The 22,107-nt window shown below is 46.2% G+C and overlaps 1 protein-coding gene across 1 annotated transcript in view; it reads left to right on the forward strand.

Annotated features, from left to right (window-relative positions):
- The first annotated feature begins 3,879 nt into the window (after positions 1 to 3,879).
- Positions 3,880 to 22,107, forward strand: part of ezr (ezrin) — a 52,326-nt gene continuing 34,098 nt past the window's right edge. Inside the window, exon 1 of the mRNA XM_033025396.1 lies at positions 3,880 to 4,038. Coding sequence (XP_032881287.1) covers positions 4,027 to 4,038 — 12 coding nt within the window. The 5' untranslated portion in view covers positions 3,880 to 4,026. The remainder of the gene's footprint in view (positions 4,039 to 22,107) is intronic.

The following is a 22,107-nucleotide window of genomic DNA, read 5'->3' on the forward strand; positions in this document are numbered from 1 at the left end:
TTCTGTTCCATTCTGTTTGTTGTTTGTTTGTATTTTTGCACAATCCGCGAGCATTGCCACTTTTCATTTCACTGCATATCTCGTATGTGTATGTGATGTGATGTAACTGTGATGAATAAACTTGACTTGACAGCATCTCTGGAGAGAAGGAAAGGGTGACATTTCGGGTCTAGACCCTTCTTCAGATCTGAAGACATATATATGTGCGTGTGTGTGTGTGTGTAAATATATATATACTGAACGTTTTTGTTGTTTATTATGGGTTTTACAAAGCAATATGTTATAAACAGGCAAATAAATAGGTAATAATAGTGCAAAGTTAAAAATAATGTCCCCAAGTCTATATAGTTCAGAGCCTATTTGGTTGTAGTGTTTAATAACCTAATGGCTGTAGGGAAGAAGCTGCTCCTGAACCTGGATGTTAGTTTTCAGGCTCCTCTACCCTTTTATTTCACCTCAAAAATATATTTGAAACAGTTCTGCTCGGTAAAACACCACCCCGTCGATTGACAAAAAACACTGGCACTAATTTTAGAATCCCTTTATATAGGAGAGCGAGTTGCCTGTGTGTAAGCTCAAACATTGCTGTAGTTACGCCTACACATGATCTACCAGAACAAGCATCAAATCAGCATTGCACAATGACTGATTAATTGCAAACTAAAATTAGCCCGCATTTTGCGTATGTGTGCAGGAACAAGGCAGTTCTCACAGTAACAGCCTGGAACCCCGACTCAGTCGCGCTGACTTTCTGTTGCAATTCCTCCAGTATCAGTGTGTGTTACACAAGGTCACTGAATTTTCAGCTCAGATTGCATTTACAGCAACTCGAGTTTCCGCATTCTTTTAATGCTGGTTTTTGAAACATGAAACAGGACCCAAGCACAAAAACTGTCAGCGTGTAGAATGCATTACAATAATTATCAGGAGGAGTGCCTGTTAATCGCCTGCGATTAGAGGTCTTTCAGGGGAGTCTGAAAATCACTGGACATTAATATGTTTAATTCAAAGGTTGAAGTAATTTTTCATTTTATAAAGGGAACAAATGTTGTGCAACAATATAATTTAGAAAAAGGCTCTATATTTTTCAAAGGCCATTTTCAGCAATTTAATTTGAAGGTAGTAGATGAAACTGTGATTTAAAATGCTTTTTGTGATACATTTATTTTCAGCTGCAGTACTCAATGTTAAGTACAGTTAAACTCAGACACAAGGAACTACAGATTTACAAAACGCCAGATTGTTGGAAATGCATCTGGCTAAGAAGATGGTGTATAGTGATGGTGTATCCCAGCCTTTTTTAGCTCATGGCCCCCTTGGGATATTTTAATTTTTCTGTGGCCCCCCCTGACATTATTAGCGGAAAAAAAGTACTTCAATATTATAATACCTTCCATAAAAATATCAGTGTCTATTAATTGCACATATATTCTCTTTTATTCTATTCCACAAACATCAAAAATATTTCAACTACATAGATTTAAATTTATTAGAACTGAAATTTAGGAGGCAACAGGGTGGTAGCTCTGTGGCCCCCTTCATCGAACCTGTGGCCCCCTAAACCCCCAAATGTTTCTGTGGCACCCCTGAAATTTGCCATGGCCCCTTTGGGGCCATATGGCCCCAGGTTAGGAATCACTGGTGTATCCCACCCTCCCAGTAAACTCACCATGGCCCCATTCCCACATTCCTTATTAACTCAAAGTGCTGGAGTAACTCAGCGGGTCAGGTTGGAGACTTTAAATTTTCAAGATGGGAGGGAATACATCGAAGTCCCTCACCCTGAGCACAGGATCGCCCCAGGGTTGCGTCCTCAGCCCCCTATTGTACTCCCTGTACACACGTGACTGTGTGGCTAGGTTCAGCTCCAACTCAATAATTAAGTTTACTGATGACACTGTGGTGGTGGGCCTGATCTCAGACAACGACGAGAAGGCCTACCGGGAGGAGGTGGCTGATCTAGCACTCTGGTGCCTGGATAACAGCCTCCTCTTGAACATCAAAAAAACGAAGGAGCTGATCATGGACTTTAGGAGGGCACATCATCCGAGGACGTACACTCCATTGAGGATAAATGGGGATCCTGTGGATAGGGTGAACTGTTTTAAATATCTGGTAGTCCACATCTCCGAGGATATGACATGGGCATCACACGCCTCAGCACTCGTGAGTAAGGCAAGGCAGCGCCTTTACCACCTCAGGCAATTGAGGAAATTCAGAGTGTCTCCGAGGATCCTCCAGTGCTTCTACGCAGCGGCGGTGGAAAGCATCTTGTCCGGGAACATTACCATCTGGTTTGGGAATTGCTCTGCCAAGGACAAGAAGGCTCTGCAGAGAGTAGTGTGTTCGGCCGAACGCACTATGGGAACTTCACTTTCCCCCTGCAGGAACTATACATCAGGAGATGCAACTCCAGAGCCAACAATATCATGAGAGACCCCTTCCACCCCTGCAACGGACTGTTCCAGCTGCTACGGTCAGGCAAACGCCTCCGTTGCCATGCGGTGAGAACGGAGAGGTTGAGAAGGAGTTTCTTCCCAGAGGCCATTCGGACTGTAAACGCCTATCTCACCAGGGACTAACTCTACTGAACGTTTTTCCTTCCATTATTTATTATGTAAAATAATATGTGTGTTATGATTGTGTTTATAGTTTGTTTGGTTGTTTGGTTGTTTGTCTTTTTGCACAAAAGTCCGCGAGCATTGCCACTTTCATTTCACTGCACATCTCGTATGTGTATGTGACAAATAAACTTGACTTGACTTAAATGTCACCTACCCATGTCCTCCAGAGATGCTGCCTGACCCGTTGAGTTACGACAGCACTATGTCTTCTACGCAGATCCCATCAACTGCAGCTCCTTGTATCTGTGTCCCTTTTTATAAACTCACTGGAACTCCATTTCTCATGCTCTCTTGAAACTCATCTATTTACTGAAAAATGTATGCCCAGACTGTATCAACGGTTCTGAAGTGGAGATGGGGGGGGGGGAGGGGAGGGGGGGAGGGGGGAGAGCTTTAAAGTCCTACATTTAAATATCACCAACAATTTTTCTTGGACCAACCACACTGACACTAGTTTAGTTTAGTTTATTGTCACATGTAGTGAGGTACAGTGAAAAGCTTTTGTTGCATGCTATCCGGTCAGCGGAAATACTATACATAATTACAATCGAGCCATCCACAGTGTACAGATACATGTTCAAGGGAATGATATTTGGTGCAAGATAAAGTCCAGTAAAGTCCGATCAAAGATAGTTCGAGGGTCACCGATGAGGTAGATAGTAGCTCAGGACCGCTCTTTAGTTGTTGATAGGATGGTTCAGTTGCCTGATAACAGCCTGGGAAGAAACTGTCCCTAAATCTGGAGGTGTGCGTTTTCACACTTCCATACCTCTTGCCTGTTGGGAGAGGGGGGAAGCGACAATGGCTGGGTGTGAGATTCATCCTTGATTATGCTGGTGGCCTACCTTGCCCAAACAGCGTGAAGTGTAACTGGAGTCAATACCACCCAGATAGCACACCAATCCCTCAGCACGCTAAGGAATTTCAGCTTGTCTCCACCGATCTTTCTAATTTGTACAGATGCATTGTAGAAAGCATTCTATCGGGGGATGCTTCACAGCAACTGCTCTGCCCAAGATCGTAAGAAGTTGCACAGTTGAGCATGCAACCCAGTCAATCATGCAAACCATGCCCTCTCCATCATCTTTCCACCCTACGCCCACCGCACTATTTCCAACCTCCCATCGTTCATCCCAATACCCCATTTCTCCTCCCCCATTTCCACCCTCCCTACCTTTCCCTCCCGTGTGGTTTGGCTGCCAGGGCCGGGCGGGGATGGGACGAGCCGCAGCTCCGCCTCCTAGTCCGGGCCCCTCCCCGGGGCAGTGCCGAGACGGAGCAGGGTTGCGGAGCGTTGAGTAAGAGCTGGTGCCGACAGGTGACTGGACTTCGTTTGCGGCTGCCGGCTGCTCCCCGCTGAATCTCTGCTGCGGCCTGGCCGCCCCTCCCCACAGCCGACATCATGCCGAAACCAGTGAGTGCTCATGTGCGCGGACAGCGGGAGCGGCACCTGCAGCGCGGTGCGGGACAGCCCGGGATTGCGGGACGAGTTTGTGGTTATTGCGGGGAGCGGTGCGGGCAGTCACCCCGGCTGCGGTGCGGGAAAGGCCAGGACTGCAGGCCAAGTTCCCGGTTGCGGTGCGGGTACAGCCGGGCCGGGCGGGCGGTGTCCCTGGTTTCTGCGGGACAGCCCGAGATTGCGGGCTCTCCGCTCTCTGGTTTGCGGGCCGGAGTTGCGTTGCGGGATAACGCGGGTCTGCAGGCCGACTCTCTTGGTTGCGCCAGGGGAGGGACGGATTAGTTTGGGATTTCGGGCGGTCTCTGTGAATGCCACGGTTTGCGGTGCGGGAGATGCGCCTGGTCGCGGTCCGCAGGTGTTTAGCGGGTCGGTGAAGACTGCGGCGGAGTCTGGTTGCGATCCGGGGTTTCTTTGCGGACCAGCCCGGGACTGCGGGCGGTGTGTGTGTCTGGTTATGACGGAGGTTCGCGGGATTGCGGTGCGGGAGTCGTGTGAATCAAGTCCCCGATCACGGTGCGGAACAGCCCACGCCCGGTGCGACTCGGGATAGCCCGGGTCAGCTGGCCGAGTTCCCGCTTGCGGTGAGGGGGGGGGGGGGGGAGGTCAAGGAGTGCGGAGATTAGCCCGGGATTGCGGGCGGGGTGTAGGACAGCCCGGGACTGCGGGGTTGTGGTGCGGGACAGCCCTGGGCTGTGGGCAGGTGGAGGATTGCGCTGCGGATGAGATGCGGGATTACTGTGCGGGACAGCCCGGGGTGCGGGGGTTGCGGTGCGGATCTGCCCGCGACGCCGCTGTATTTTCTCTCCGCCCCCGGGGCCGCGGTTCGCCTGTTGCTCCCAGCGAGCGCCGACTCCCACCCTCCACTAGGGCAGCTCTCTCCCCGGGACAAAGACTCCACTTGTGACCGACTGAAGTTCCTCCGAAGTTGTGGAGCAGTTGCCCTGGAAACCTCGAGGACACTGCTGGATGCACAGTGTACTTTCCATAAAACGCAGGGCGTTGCGTCTGTACAGGAATGTGCCAGCGTTCAGCCCTGGTCCCAGCCGCTCCACAGTGGGGATTCAGCACAGAAAATCAGGACACGTTCTCCATAACGCTATATTGAAGTACACATTCCTATTGCTGATCAATATCACGTTTTTATTACACACCAGAAGTACTTTCATTTCTTATTGTCAACCTTGTTGTTTTGGGCCATTCCGGTCAGCGCCATAAGTTTAGTTTAGGTTATAGGTGCAGAATTAGGCCATTCGGCCCATCAAGTCTACTCCGGCCATTCAATCGTGGCAGATATCTTTCCCCTTCAATCCCATTCTTCTGCCTTCTCTCCATCACCCCTGCCACCTTTACAATCTCCACTGTATAAAATATCCATTGACTTGGCCTCCACAGCCTTCTGTGGCAATGAATTCCACAGATTCACCACCCTCTGACTAAAGAAATTCCTCCTCATCTCCTTTCCAAAGATATGTCCTTTTATTCTGAGGCTATGGCCTCTGGTCCTAGACTCTCCCACTAGTGGAAACATCCTCTCCACATTTACTCTATCCATGCCTTTCATTATTCGGGAAGTTTCAATGAGGTGCCCCCTCATCCTTTTAAACTCCAGTGAGTACAGGCCCAGTGCCTTCAAATGTTCATCACGTTAACCCAATCATTCCTGGGTTCATTCTTGTAAAGTTTTGTTTACTGTCACGTGTGCCAAGGTACAGCGAAAAGTTTTTGTTGCGTTCGGTCATGTCAGTGGAAAGACAATACATAATTACATTCAAGCCATCCACAATGTGCAGATACACGATAAAGGGAGTAACTTGAATAACGGTAACTTACTATCTGTGTGATTTGACAGAGGTAAATTGTGCTGGTTGCTATTTTGATTGTTTGAAAGATACAACATGGAAAAAGGCCCTTTGGCCCACCGAGCCCATGCCGACCATCGATCGCCCATTCACATTAGTTCCATGTTATCACACTTTCGCATCCACTCCCTACACACTATGGGGCAATTTACAGAGGGACAATTAACCTAGAAAACCATACGGGCATGTCTTTGGGACGTGGGAGAAAACTGGAGCATCCGGAGGAAACTCACACGGTCACAGGGAGAACATGCAAACTCCGCACAGACATTACCCGAGGTCAGGATCGAACCTGGGTCTCTGGCGGCATGAGGCAGTGGCTCTACCAGCTGCACCGCTATGCTGGTTACTTTTAGCCAATAGAATCTCCAACAGGACCATATCGGTCGTTCAGTACATAAAGCAGTAGGAAAGGAGAAGTCAATGGACAAACCGTTTGCCTAGTTTTGAATAAACATTCTCCCCCACACCCCCCTCCCCTCCACTACACTACTAATGCTCCCTGACCCACAGAGTTCTTCCAGCACCTTGTGTTTTTTTTTTACAGTAATAATTCTGTGGCACATGATCCCTTTCACGGGACATGGACCTTTGAGTTGTTAATCAGACCAAAAAAAATGTTCACAAGGTAATGATTAACATGCCGTTAACATTTGCATTGTGTGCACTCTCAGTTGGCGAGTTTGCTTCAATCGTCTGCAATTGATCCACATCGGAAGCTTTACATTTTCTGTTCACGTCATAGAGGCAGAATTAGGCCATTCGGCCTAATCCACCCCCGCCATTCAATCGTGGCTGATCTATCTTTCCCTCTCAAGCCCATTCCCCTGCCTTCTCCCAATAACCCTCGAATCAGTCAATCTCGGCCTTAAAAATATGCAATGACTTGGCCTCCACTGCCGTCTGTAGGAATGAATTCCACAAATTCACCACCAATCTGTGTCTGAAGAAATTCCTCCTCAACTCCATTCTAAAGCTATGCCATTTTATTCTGAGGCTATGGCCACTGGTCCTAGACCCTCCAACTAGTGGAAACATCCTTTCCATGTCCACTCTGTCCAGACCTTTCACTATTCGGTAAGTTTCAATGAGGTTGCCCCTCATCCTTCTAAACCCCAGTGAATACAGGCCCATTGTCGTCAAAGGCTCATCATATGTTAACCCAATCATTCCCAGGATCATTCTTGTAAACCTCCTAAATTTATTGAATGTGAGAAATCTACAAATAAAACCCTCCTAAGAATGCTCAATAAGTTAAAAAGGACAACCTTTTGGACTCAATAAGTTAAAAAGGACATCTCATCAAGATCAGAGAAACTGGAATCTTGAGCAATCTGAAGAGGGTCCCATCCTGAAAATTGCCTGTCCACTCCCTCGTCAGATGCTGCCGGACCCGCTGACTTCCTCCAGCACTGTGTGCTTTGCTCAAGGTTGGCTAATCTATGTCTAAGATGGTGGCATACAATATACTTTGCACAGTAGTTTCTAAATTGTTTTTGTTGCTGAAATCTCAGAACTCCTAAACGTACTCTGACACTCTTCCACCTGAAACGTTAAGCCTGTTCCACAACTCCACAGACATTGCCTCATCCAATGGGTGTAGCCAGCTTCCTGTTTATAATTTCAGATTGTCAGCATCTGCAGTTTTGTTTTAATTTCTAATCTTGATATCTACTTATAAATGTGCAGTTAAGATGCAAGGGCACCAAAGATCATTGGGAGAAGGCAGGAGAATGGGGTTGAGGGGAAAAATAGGTCAGCCTTGACTGAATGTCTGACTCGATGGGCCGAATGGCCTAAATGTCCTATCTCTTATGATCTTGTGTGTGACGGTAGAGGAATTTAAGCAGGTCAGAGTTTGAATATTAATTCATTTTGTGGATCCCTGTGGCAGGAAGGTTTTTCGAAGAAGCGCAACATTGAGATTTAGTTGATCACACTGAAACTGTTCCACTGAATAGCAAAAGATCTGGATAGAGTGAATGGGCAAAGGATGTTTCCACTAGTGGGAGAGGCTAGGACCAGAGGCTATAAACTCAGAATGAAAGGGTGTACCTTTAGAATGGAGATGAGGAGACATTTATTTCATCAGAGGGTGGTGAATCTGTGAAATTCTTTGCCACAGACGACTGTGGAGGCCAAGTCTATGGATGTTTTTAAGGCAGGGATTGACAGATTCTTGATTACTATAGGGGTTAGGGGTGAAGGCAGGAGAATGGGGTTGAGAGGGAAAGATAGATCAACCATGGTGGAGTAGACTATGTGGGCCAAATCATCTAATTCTGCTCCTTGAACTTATGAAGGATTTTCGGGAAGGTGAGACTTGAACACACAGAAACAAGAAAGAACTTGCAGCATGCGGAGCACTAAAAAAAGTGCTGGAGTAACTCAGCAGGTCAGGCAGCATCTCAGGAGAAAAAGGGTCTAGAATGAAGAGTTTTTAAAATATTTGGAAAGTGTATGTTACAGCAGCAAAGTCAGCAAGGAGTTGTTGGACAAATGTGTTACGAAGAAGGAAATGTAAAATTAGATGTGCGAGGCAAATTAACTGTTTCTGGGCCCCAAAAGCATGTAGTTGGACCCAAAAGGGTTACAATAATTGGTATATGATGTCAGTTGTAAATGCTGTCCCCAAATGTGGACTGTGGAGGCGAGCAAACTGTGCCACATTCTCAATGCAACTCACATTTATTGTGCTGGTTCTTGATTAGTTTGGTGATAAGGTTGGATTCTTGGAATACAAATCCCTGAGTTTAAACCTAAACTACTTTGACTTGCAAAAGAATCATCTATCTATGTACATTATGCTGACAATTTAAATAGGTTAAATTAGAGATACAGCACGGAAACTGGCCTTTGATCCCAACGAGTCTGCGCCGACCCATTGACAATAATTCTACCCTGCACAAAAGGGACTATTATAGAAGACAATTAACCTACGAACTTGCACGCCTTTAGAATGTGGGGGGAAACCGGAGAAAACCCACGCAATCACAGGGAGAACTTGCAAACTCCGTACAGCCAGCACCCGCAGTCGGGATCGAACTGGGGTTTCTGATGCAGTGAGATAGCAAGTCCACTTCTCTTGCATTTGAGGCAGCAGAGGTTATGTAACGCTCTCCAGACGCTGTAGCCAGTTCAAGGTGCTGTTGTCGAGGGCCGTGAGGTCTACCCCTCCACCAGGGGGGCGGGGGACAGCGCAGTAAAAAATTACGCTGCTCCGCACACGCAGGCTGCTGATGAACGCAGCCCCTCAGCGATGCATGTTGGCGTTGAACCGGCCGACCCCTGTACGGAGCCGGTTCAGGGCGACCAACTCTTTACGGGGCAGGTCTGAGCTGGGTGAGGCTGTGGTGTTCGGTGCAACAGTGAATTGTGGAGGTCGTGAAGTCTGCTCCCAGCTGGTTCTCCATGTTCCTAGTGTGTTGAAACCGGAGCCACAGAGGGTCGCTGCGTGACGGGAGAAGGCGCGAAAAACCGGCGACTGGACCCCCCTACGACAATGTCTACGACAAGCTACAACAGCCTACCACCTAGTCAAGCTACCGACAACCAGTGACCCATTAGGATGTTCACCTGCGACCACACAGGCGACAACTGAAGTCAACCCACGTCCACCTGCGACAAGCTACGACCCTGTCGGCGACAACTGGAGGGCTGTGATTGGAAACTAAATATTCCAGGATTTCGTTGCTTCAGGTGTGATAGGATTGGAGGGGCAAGAGGTGGAGGTGTTGCATTGCTTATCAGGGAAGATATTACAGCAGTGCTTTGGCAGGATAGATTAGAGGGCTCGTCTAGGGAGGCTATTTGGGTGGAACTGAGAAATGGGAAAGGGGTAGCAACACTGATAGGGGTGTATTATAGACCGCCAAATGGGGAGCGAGAATTGGAAGAGCAAATATGTAAGGAGATTGCAGATATTAGTAGTAAGCACAAGGTAGTGATTGTGGGAGATTTCAATTTTCCACACATAGACTGGGAAACACATTCTGTAAATGGGCTGGATGGGTTGGAGTTTGTAAAATGTGTGCAGGATAGTTTTTTGCAGCAATACATAGAAGTACCTACTAGAGAAGGGGCGGTGCTGGACCTCCTGTTAGGAAATGAGACGGGTCAGGTGGCAGAGGTATGCGTTGGGGAACAGTTCGGGACCAGTGATCACAATACCATTAGTTTCAATATAATTATGGAGAGGGTCAGAACTGGACCTAGGGTTGAGATTTTTGATTGGAGAAAGGCTAACTTTGAGGAGATGCGAAAGGATTTAAAAGGAGTAAATTGGGACATTTTGTTTTATGGGAAAGATGTGGAAGAGAAATGGAGTACATTTAAAGGTGAAATTTTAAGAGTACAGAATCTTTATGTCCCTGTTCGGTTGAAAGGAAATAGTAAAAATCGGAAAGAGCCATGGTTTTCAAGGGAAATTGGACACTTGGTTCGGACAAAGAGGGAGATCTACAATAATTATAGGCAGCATGGAGTAAATGAGGTGCTTGAGGAGTATAAAGAATGTAAAAAGAATCTTAAGAAAGAAATTAGAAAAGCTAAAAGAAGATATGAGGTTGCTTTGGCAAGTAAGGTGAAAGTAAACCCAAAGGGTTTCTACAGCTATATTAATAGCAAAAGGATAACGAGGGATAAAATTGGTCCATTAGAGAGTCAGAGTGGACAGCTATCTGCATAGCCAAAAGAGATGGGGGAGTATTGAACAATTTATTTTCTTCGGTATTCACCAAGGAGAAGGATATTGAATTATGTGAGGTAAGGGAAACAAGTAGAGTAGCTATGGAAACTATGAGATTAAAAGAAGAGGAAGTACTGACACTTTTGAGAAATATAAAAGTGGATAAGTCTCCAGGTCCGGACAGGATATTCCCTAGGACATTGAGGGAAGTTAGTGTAGAAATAGCAGGGGCTATGACAGAAATATTTCAAATGTCATTAGAAACGGGAATAGTGCCGGAGGATTGGCGTACTGCGCATGTTGTTCCATTATTTAAAAAGGGGTCTAAGAGTGGACCTAGCAATTATAGACCTGTTGGTTTGACGTCAGTGGTGGGCAAATTGATGGAGGGGATGCTTAGAGATGATATATATAAGCATCTGGATAAACAGGGTCTGATTGGGAACAGTCAACATGGATTTGTGCCTGGAAGGTCATGTTTGACTAATCTTCTTGAATTTTTGAAGAGGTTACTCGGGAAATTGATGAGGGTAAAGCAGTGGATGTTGTATATATGGACTTCAGTAAGGCCTTTGACAAGGTTCCTCATGGAAGGTTGGTTAAGAAGGTTCAATGGTTGGGTATTAATGGTGGAGTAGCAAGATGGATTCAACAGTGGCTGAATGGGAGGTGCCAGAGAGTAATGGTGGATGGTTGTTTGTCAGGTTGGAGGCCAGTGACTAGTGGGGTGCCACAGGGATCTGTGTTGGGTCCACTGTTGTTTGTCATGTACATCAATGATCTGGATGATGGTGTGGTAAATTGGATTAGTAAGTATGCAGATGATACTAAGATAGGTGGGGTTGTGGATAATGAAGTAGATTTTCAAAGTCTACAGAGAGATTTATGCCAGTTGGAAGAGTGGGCTGAAAGATGGCAGATGGAGTTTAATGCTGATAAGTGTGAGGTGCTACATCTTGGCAGGACAAATCAAAATAGGACGTACATGGTAAATGGTAGGGAATTGAAGAATGCAGGTGAACAGAGGGATCTGGGAATAACTGTGCACAGTTCCCTGAAAGTGGAATCTCATGTAGATAGGGTGGTAAAGAAAGCTTTTGGTGTGCTGGCCTTTATAAATCAGAGCATTGAGTATAGAAGTTGGGATGTAATGTTAAAATTGTACAAGGCATTGGTGAGGCCAATTCTGGAGTATGGGGTACAATTTTGGTCGCCTAATTATAGGAAGGATGTCAACGAAATAGAGAGAGTACAGAGGAGATTTACTAGAATGTTGCCTGGGTTTCAGCAACTAAGTTACAGAGAAAGGTTGAACAAGTTAGGGCTTTATTCTTTGGAGCGCAGAAGGTTAAGGGGGGACTTGATAGAGGTCTTTAAAATGATGAGAGGGATAGACAGAGTTGACATGGATAAGCTTTTCCCACTGAGAGTAGGGAAGATTCAAACAAGGGGACATGACTTGAGAATTAAGGGACAGAAGTTTAGGGGTAACATGAGGGGGAACCTCTTTACTCAGAGAGTGGTGGCTGTGTGGAATGAGCTTCCAGTGAAGGTGGTGGAGGCAGGTTCGTTTTTATCATTTAAAAATAAATTGGATAGTTATATGGACGGGAAAGGAATGGAGGGTTATGGTCTGAGCGCAGGTATATGGGACTAGGGGAGAATACGTGTTCGGCACGGACTGGAAGGGTCGAGATGGCCTGTTTCCATGCTGTAATTGTTATATGGTTATATTATATGGTTAACTGAAGACAATTTAGTCGCCGCAACCTGACGCCGGTTGACGTAAGTAGTCGCCAATGGAATTCACCGAAGTCAGCATCGGCGACAACCTATGTCACCTGGCGACAACCTACGACAGCACCTACGTCAGGAGAAGTCAAGCTACGCTCATTGGAGTCAACCAACTGTCGCCGAAAGTTTTTGAACATGTTGAAAATCCAGCGGCGACCAGAAAGACGCTACGACTCTGGGCGACTGAGGAGACTACTCATGGCCATACAGGCGACACCCCGGAGACCATGTGGCGACAGCCTAGTAACCCGTAATCACCTAAAACATAGCCTGTGGGACAGGCCCTTAACTTGTAAATACAATGTATTTAGATTTTCAAAAGCATTTTTGCTAAATAAGTGCTAAATAAGAGGCTAATGCACAAATTGATGGCCCAAGGTATTGAAGGAAGTGCATTTGGATGGATAAAAAATTGTCCGTCACATTGAAAACACAAAGTGCTGGAGTAACTCAGTGGGTCGGGCAGCATCTCTGGAGGATGTGGATAGGCAACATTTTAGGTTGGGACCGCTCTCTGAATATTCCAGCCCGAAACGTCACCTATCCATGTCCTCCAGAGATGTTGTCCGACCAGCTGAGGTTATCCAGCACATCCATCATCTGCATCTGCAGTTCCTTGTGTCTGCATAGAAAACGAATTGTATAAATAGATCTTTTTCAGGCTGGAGGGAGGTAACTAGAAAAGTATCTTGAGAATCAGTTCTTGGCCCCCAATTATTACCCATTTACAGTATATTGATAACATAGAACATCAGAGCACAGGAACAGGCCCTTCAACCCACAATGGTTATGCCGGACATAATGCAAGCAGCTTTACAGCACTAGAGACCCAGGTTCGATCCTGACTACGGGTGCTGTCTTTATGGAGTTTGTACATGACTGCATGAGTTTTCTCCTGTTTCCTCCCACACTCCAAAGACGTACAGGTTTGTTGACATCGGTAAAATTGTGATTATCCCTGGTGTGTAGTATAGTGCTAGTGTATGCGGTTCGCTGATTGGCGTGAGCTAGATGGGCCGAAGGGCCTGATTCCATGCTGTATTTCTAAAGTCTAAATTTAAACTGATCTCATCTGCCTGTACTTGATCCATATCCCTCTATTCCCTGCAAAGAATGACCTAGAGGAAGAAATAAAATGTAAGGTATTCGGGTTTGCTCCTGATACAACAATGTGGAATGGCACACCGTGACTGGGACGTTGAGATTATTAATCGGGACAGAGATAGATTGAGTGAGTGGGCAAAAACGTGGCAAATGGAGTTTAGTGTAGGCAAGTGTGAGGCCAAGCACGGAAGAGGAATCGAAAGGCTGATAATTAGCAGGCAACTGAATCATCCTATCAACAACTAGAGAGCGGCCCTGAGAACCTGTCTACATACTATCTTTAATCGGACTTTACTGTAATTTATCATTCCCTTTATCATGTATCTGTGCACTGTGGATGGCTCGATTGTAATTATGTGTAGTCTTTCTGCTGACTAATTAGCATGCGACAAAAGCGTTTCACTGAACCTTGGTACACGTGACAATAAACTAAACTATCAAAACACAGTGAAGCACAGCAGGATCTGGATGTTTTAGTCCGTGAATCACTAAAGGTTAGCTGGCAGGTCCAACAAGTAGCTAAGAAGACAAATGGCATGTTTGCCGTTATTGCAAAGGGATTGGAGTCTAAGAATGGGGAGGTTTTGTTATAGTTATAGCGAGGCCACACCTGGGATACTGCACGCAGTTTTGGCCCCGTTATCTAAAGAGCATATAGGATCATTGGATATAGTCCAAAGGAGATTTGGCAGACTAATCCCTGGGCAGAGAGGGTTGGCCTATCAAGACAAGCTAGACACTTTGAGTCCATATCCTTTAGAAGAATGAATGGTGATTTTATTCAAACAAACAATATCTGGAAGGGTTCAAAAGGGAACTGCAGATGCTGGAATATCGAAGGTACACAAAATTGCTGGGGAAACTCAGCGGGTGCAGCAGCATCTATGGAGCGAAGGAAATGGGCGACGTTTCGGGCCGAAACCTTTCTTCAGACTCTGGAAGGGGTTTAGCAGGAATGTTTTCATGAGTGGGAGAGTCACGCTGCCTCAGAAAAGCAGCCAACATAAATCAAAGACTTGTCCCATTCAGAAGATAGATGCAAAATGTTGGAGTAACTCAGCGGGTCAGACAGCATCTCTGGAGAAAAGGATGGGTGATGTTTCAGGCCGGGACCCTTCTTCAGACTAACATTTTATAGCTTAGATTTGGACAGATTCCCATTCTACTTGTCCCATTCCAGTAATTGCTCCTTCTCCCAGATCCTGTCAGGCAGAAGGTACAGAAGCTTGAAAGTGTGCACCACCAGACCCAGGATTAGCTTCTTCCCCTCTGTCATCAGGCTTCTGAGCAGTCCTTTCTTAATCTAGTGTACTGACTGATTCGCCTCTATCTCATTGCGGACATTGGACTTTGTCTATGGAACTAATGCACTAGAATGCTGAGAACTGTATTCTGCACTTTGTAACTTCCCCTTTGCTCTATCTTGTGAACGAGTTTGGCTTGATTGTATCTGTGTATGGTATATCTGGTCTGTTTGGGTAGCATGCAAAGCAAAGCTTTACATTTTACCACGGTACACTTAATCAACCTAAGCGAGCAAGGGTGATATGTACCGACAAAGGAACAGTGAAATTCTTACTTGCTGCAGCTTGACAGGCCTGTAAACACAATACTCGCAGATAAACATAATAATTAAAAAATGCAATAAATTAGTAACCGTAATACTGGTGCAAAAAACAAAATCCATAGTGCGACTAAAAACAGTCCGTACAAATTCATAGTTGAGGTTAGTGTTGTGCAGTGTTCAAGAGCCTGATGGTTGCTGAGTAAAGGGCCTGTCCCACTTTCCCAAGCTGCTCACGAATTCTCCCAAGTTTTCCCCTTGGTTCAAACTCGGAGAATGTTCGTAACGGGTCCGTAGATATATCGTAGCGGCTCGTTATGTCAGCCGTAGGTACTCGGGGCATTAAATGTTGCAATTTTTCTCCTCCCGACTCTCTTTTTGACTCGTGGACATTTTTTGACATGCTGGAAAAAACGTTCCGACTTACCTAATGCCAAGAGTACCTACGACTGACATAACGAGCCGCTACGATATGCCTACGGACCCGTTACAAATATTCTCCGCGTTTGAATCAAGGGGAAAACTCGGGAGAATTCGTGAGCAGCTCGGGAAAGTGGGATAGACCCTTTAGAATCTGTTTCTGAACTCGGTGATCACTGTTTTTGGCTCCTGTTCCTTCTTCCTGATTTGTAGCGGTGAGATGAGAGTGTAGGTGGGTGCTGTGGGTCTTTAATGTTGAATGTAAGATAACTGGGCTGGTCATTTAAAACTGCCTGCCCTACTGTCCCACCCTACTGTAGGGTGATTGATTCTGGATCATTAGATGTGTTTAAGGGAGTGAAGGTTACCTATTTTAAAGATTAAGGAACTGAGGGCCACAGGGAACTGGCACAGAAAGAGTAGAGGCCAGAGTAGATCAGTCTTGGTCATGTGGGACAGTAGGGCAGGTGGGAAGGGCCGAGTGGTGTACATCTGCTATTTTCTTATGTTGTTGTAAGCAAGCTGGATGTCAAGACAGTAGTTTAGTTTAGAGATACAGCGCAGAAACAGGCCCTCCAGCCCACTGGGTCTGCACCCACTCGTATTCCTCATACACTAACATTATCCTACACCCTGGGGACAATTTACAATTCTTACCGAAGCCAATTAGCCTACAAACCCGCACATCTTTGAGGTGTGGGAGGAAACCGGAGCACCCTTAGAAAACCTACGCGTCCACGGGGAAGGATAAACAAACTCCGTACAGACAGCACCCGCAGTCAGGATTAAACCCGTATCTCCGGTGGTTTAAAGCAGAAACTACCGCTGTGCCACCGTGTCGCCCTCAGTCTTGCCTTCATAGTCATTCTCCACAGATACTGACCCTTTGTCCACCATGTCACACTGATAACCAAATACCCCAGATAGGACCTGCCAATCCTATGGTAATGCGTAGCCTTCTATGCCTTGGTGATTTAAGTCCTTGTCAAAAATTCTTAAGTGTTGAGGGAGCCTTTGCCTCCACCATATCCTCAGCAGTGTGTTCAAGATTGCAACCACCCTCCAGATGACAAATAAATACATTTGGAGTGTTGCGTGTAATTCTGGAGAACCATTGCAGGAAGGATACAGAGGCTTTGGAGATGGTGCTGTGGAGGTTTACCAGAACACTGCCTGGATTACAGGGTCTCAGCTCCAGGGAGAGGTTGGATAAACTTGGATTGTTTTCTCTGGAACATCTGAGGTTGAAGAGTGACTTGAAGTGAATGAAATTATGGGAGGCATGGAACCTTTTTTGCTGAGTGGAAATGACCAACACTAGAGGGCACAGCTATAAGGTATGGGGGGGGGGGAGTGGAGATGTGCAGGGTAAATTTTATTACAGAGTAATGGGGGCTGGAACACACTGTCGGGGTGGTGGAGGAAGCAGATGCGATAGTGGCGTTTAAGAGACTTTCTGATAGGCGCCTGGAAGTGCAGGGAATAAGGGATATGGATCATGTACAGCCAGATGAGATCAGTTAAATTGGCATCATGTTCGGCACAAACATCATGGGCCAAAGGACTTGTTACTGTGCTGTACTGATCTATGTTCTATAAATTCTTGCAGTCCCCGTCATTGTAAACCTATATCCTCTGGTTTTGTAAGTCTTTGTAATTGGGAGAAAAAAAGTCCCACTAACACCCTGTTAGTGGCCCATGTGGTGTTGTGATTTGAGTGCAGGGATGAGGATGACTTGCTGTAGATGTACAGGGACCATGTCTCGACCTTTTGTGCGGTCTTGAACTGCTCATCTGAGCGTAGAGGTTCTTGCTGTGGACGGACCTTGCTGAAGGTCCACATGCTGACCCCTAGGGTGGCAGGTTTTTGTTTAGAGATACAGTGTGGCAATAGGCTCTTCGGCCCACTGAGATCATGCCGACCGCCGGTCACCCTTGCACTAGTTCTATCCCAGACACCAGAGACAATTTACAGAAGCCAATTAACCTGCAAACCTGGAAGACCCCTCAAATTGCCTAGTTTAGTTTATTGCCACGTGTACCGAGGTGCAGTGAAAAGCTTATGTCGCATGCTAACCAGTCAGTGGAAATACATAATTACAGATACAGGATAAACATTTAGTGCAAGTTAAAGTCCGATTAAAGATAGTCTGAGGAACAGTGAGGTACTGTGGATCGTAGCTCAGGACCGCTCTCCTGTTGTGGATAGGATGGTTCAGTTGTCTGATAACACCTGGGAAGAAACTGTCCCTGAATCTAGAGACGTGCATTTTTACACTCTGCACCTCTTGTCTAATGGGAGAGGGGAGAAGAGAGTGTGAGCCAGGTGTGACTGGTGCCTGATTACTCTGGTGGCCTTGCTGAGGCAGCGTGAAGTGTAGATGAAGTCAATGAAAGGGAGGTTGGTTTGTGTGATGCCCTGGGCTGCGTCCACAATTCTCTGCAATTTCTTGCGGTCTTGGATGGAGCTGTTTCCAAACCGTGCTGTGAGGCATCCTGATAAAACGCCATCGTATCTGCCAGCATTTTGTTTCCCTGAATCTGAGAGGCGTGCGTTTTCACACCAGTACCTTTTGCCTGATGGGAGAGAGGAGAAGAGGGAGTGACCAGGGTGAGACTTCCTGGTGAAGGGCGATTAGTTAATTGCGTGAATAATTATGAATATAGTATCTCTTAAGTTGTTTGAGTTTCAGCTTCGAGTGCATCCAAGAATGTTTTTTGATAGGGCAGTTTAATTTATGGTGAGTTGCAAAGGCAGCTCTAGTGCTGGTCTACAATGGTACTGGTTTCACAAGGAGTGCTTGTTTATAAAGTGCAGCACCGCTCGTTTGATCTGAGTGCATGATTCATACAGAGGGCGGGCACAGCAAGTTAATCACTGCCTTTCAGTTTCTTTAAAAAGCTTCTCTTATTTCATTACTCCTGAGGGTTGAGAGGTTGGTGTAGAATGGAGCCCAACACGGAAGCTCTTTAACTCTTTGATGACCAAACGGTGCAACACGGCAATATAGCAGCGCAGCGGTGGAGTTGCCTCCTTACATCGCTAGAGACCCAGGCTCGATCCTGACTACGGGTGCTGTCTTTACGGAGTTTGCCCATTCTCCCTGTGCCGGTGGGGGTTTTTTTTTTTCCAGGTGCTTCGGTTTCCTCCCACACTCCAAAGACGTACAGGTTGTACGGGGTGATCGCTGGTCGGCACGGTCTCTGTGGGCCAAAGGGGCAGTTTCCACACTCTATCTCTAAAGTCAGTGAGATCCCTGGTGTTGTTACTGGCATTGGAATCCTGCACGTTGCCAGTCAACATTAAACGGTTAGGTTTATTATTGTGAATTGTGTACAGTGAAGAGATTTGTTTTTTAGTTTTGGAGATATAACGTGGAAACAGGCCCTTTGGACTAATGAGCCCGTGCCGACCAGCGATCTAGTTCCAATCTACACAAAAGACTATAAACCCGCAAATCTTTGGAATTTTGGAAGAAACCAAAGTAACCGAAGGAAACCCACGCGGTCGCAGGGAGAACGTGCAAACTCCGTACAGACAGCACCCGTAGTTCTGCTCGAATCCGAATGTCTGGAGCTGTAAGCAAGCCGTCCAAACAGAACAGATATACCATACAATCAATTCAAACTCAAGTACAATAGATAGAGCAAAGTGGTAGATACAGAGTGCAGAATATAGTTTTCAGCATTGTAATGCATCATTTTCAGAGACAAAGTCCAATGCCCACTGCCCACAATGGGGTAGAGGTGAATCGGACTGTGCCCTAGCTTAGGAAAAGACCATTCCAAAAACCTAATAACGGAGGGGAGGAAGCTGTTCCCGAGTCTGACAGATTGTACGTTCAAGCTTCTGTATCTCTGGCGGATGGGAACAGGCAGAAGAAGGAATGACCGGGATGGGACAAGTCTCTGATTATGTTGGCTGCTTTTTTGAGGCAGTGTGAATAGTGGCCAATGGTGGGGAGTCTGGTCTGTGTGATGGACTGGGCTACATCTACAACTCTCTGTAATTTTGTGTGGTCTTGAGCAGAGCTGTTCCCAAACCAAGCCCTGATGCGTCCCGACAGTATGAGGGAATGCTGGGGATAGTCAGCTGGGTCAGGCAGCATCTCGTAGTCGGAGTAACACAGAAACAGGCCGCTCATCCCACCATATCCACGCAGCCGCCTTGTCCGCCTCCATCAATCACATTTAACTGCATTGGGGCTGTATCTCCCCACTGCCTATAGGATGTATTTAGACAGACTTTGAAGTAGGCAAGGCATAGAGACAAGGAGTCATACGGCACGGCAATGAGCCTTTTGGCCCACTTATTCTAAGGCGACCAAGATGCCCTGTCTAAGCTAGTTCCATATGCCCACATTTGACCCAGACCTCTCTAAACCTCTCCTATCCAATGGTATCTGATTTCGCCACCACCCCTGCCAGTGACTTCCAGACACAAAGCACTTCCTGGTGTAAAAGCTCCTCCGATCTAATTTAAATTTTAATTATAGTTTTGATCAGGCCAGATTTCTTAATCATGTATTGTGTTTCCGTTGACTGGATAGCATGCAACAAAAAACTTTTCACTGTACCTTTGTACATGTGACAATAAATTAAACTAACTTTTCCTTGGCGCATAGGAGGATGAGGGGTGATCAGGTGGAGGTGTACAAAATCATGAGAGGAATAGATCGGGTAGACGCACAGAGTCTCTTGCCCAGAGTAGGGAAATAGAGAACCAGTGGACATAGGTTTAAGGCGAGGGGGGAAAGATTTAATAGGAACCTGAAGAGTAACTTTTTTGCCCAAAGAGAGGTGGATGTAAGGAACGAGGGGAGGGAGGGAATGAGCTGGAGCTGAGAAATCGGGTTCGGTAACAAATTACCTCAGGCAGGCTGGTCATTTGTTGGCTGGGGAAGGTGTGATTCAAAAGGGATACCATGTGGTGAATTATGGAACTGGTTAAATGATTAAGGTGAAGGTAGAGGGAAGGGCAGTGTTAGATAAATTACTTAGTTCTCTAATTTTAGTTAAGTTACTTAATTCTCCAATGCTTTTTCTCCAGCCATACTCTGACCCCGGTGAGTTACTCCAGCACTTTATGTCTATTTAAAGAAGATGTGACTGAGTGGTGGGTGCCAGGGGTGGTGGTGGCGTCAGATACGACAGTGTCGTTTAAGAGGCATCTAAAAGATGGACGCATTAATATGCAGCAAATAGAAGGATATGGATCATGTTCAGGCAGAGGAGAATCATTTATCTTGACATCGTGTTTGGCACAGATATTGTGGGCTGAAGGGCCAGTTCCTGTGTTGGACTGTTCAATGGAGATTGAATTAGCTTAGATGGGGCATCTTGGTCGAGTTGGGCCAAAGGGCCTGCTCCTGTGCTGCATATTTCTCTGTTCTATGAGAGTTTGTGGAGTGAATACTGTTGGAGGTTACATAGAAACATAGAAAATAGGTGCAGGAGTAGGCCATTCGGCCCTTCGAGCCTGCACCGCCATTCAATATGATCATGGCTGATCATCCAACTCATCCCATCCCTGCCTTCTCTCCATACCCCCTGATCCCTTTAGCCACTAGGGCCACATCTAACTCCCTCTAAAATATAGCCAATGAACTGGCTTCAACTACCTTCTGTGGCAGAGAATTCCACAGATTCACCACTCTCTGTGTAAAAAATGATTTTCTTATCTCGGTCCTAAAAGACTTCCCTCTTATCCTTAAACTGTGACCCCTAGTTCTGGACTTCCCCAACATCGGGAATAATCTTCCTGCATCTAGCCTGTCCAGCCCCTTAAGAATTTTGTAAGTTTCTATAAGATCCCCCCTCAATCTTCTAAATTCTAGCGTGTACAAGCCGAGTCTATCCAGGTTGTTTTCTTTTGCTTGCAGTTTGGTTTACTACACTTGCTTATCTAAAGGCTCACAATCAAAAGAAAAGCACTCAGCAGAATCTGTGGAAGGAGAAGCAGCAGAGTTAATGTTTCAAGGCAACAAACTTTCATCAGGCCTTGGGGACAGAGAAAACAGGTTAATATGTGAGAGGGTGAGAGACGGGATCAGTTTAGTGACCACAAACATTAACTCTGCAGGTGCTACCTGACCCGTTGAACATTTTCTGTTTTTATTTTAGATTTCCACCATCTGCAGATTTGATTATCATATGCGGCAGTGGCGCTTCTTGAGGGGAATGGGGAGTGCAGGGGAGAGATAAGTTTTTTTGCCTTCCATCACAGCGAGGAGGAGATGCGCCTGTGATGGATGTCTGTGTAAATTGTGTTGTGTCTTGGGTCTTTTTTTTCATGTGTGTATGACTGCAGAAACAGAAGCATGTTCTCCCTGTGACCGCGTGGGTTTTCTACTGGGTGCTCCGGTTTCCTCCAATATCTCAAAGACGAGTGGGTTTATAGGTTAATTGTCCTTTGTTTAAAAAAAAAAAGCCCTTGGTGTGTATAGTTCATACGTTCTAGGAGAAGTATTAGGCCATTCTTCCCATCATGTCTATTCCACCATTCACTCATGGCTGATCTATTTCTCCCTCTCCACTGCATTCTCCTGCCATCTCCCCACAACCCCTGACACCCTTATGGGCCTGTCCCACTTAGG

The sequence above is a fragment of the Amblyraja radiata genome, chromosome 8, assembly GCF_010909765.2.
Source record: "Amblyraja radiata isolate CabotCenter1 chromosome 8, sAmbRad1.1.pri, whole genome shotgun sequence".
Lineage (NCBI taxonomy): Eukaryota > Metazoa > Chordata > Chondrichthyes > Rajiformes > Rajidae > Amblyraja > Amblyraja radiata.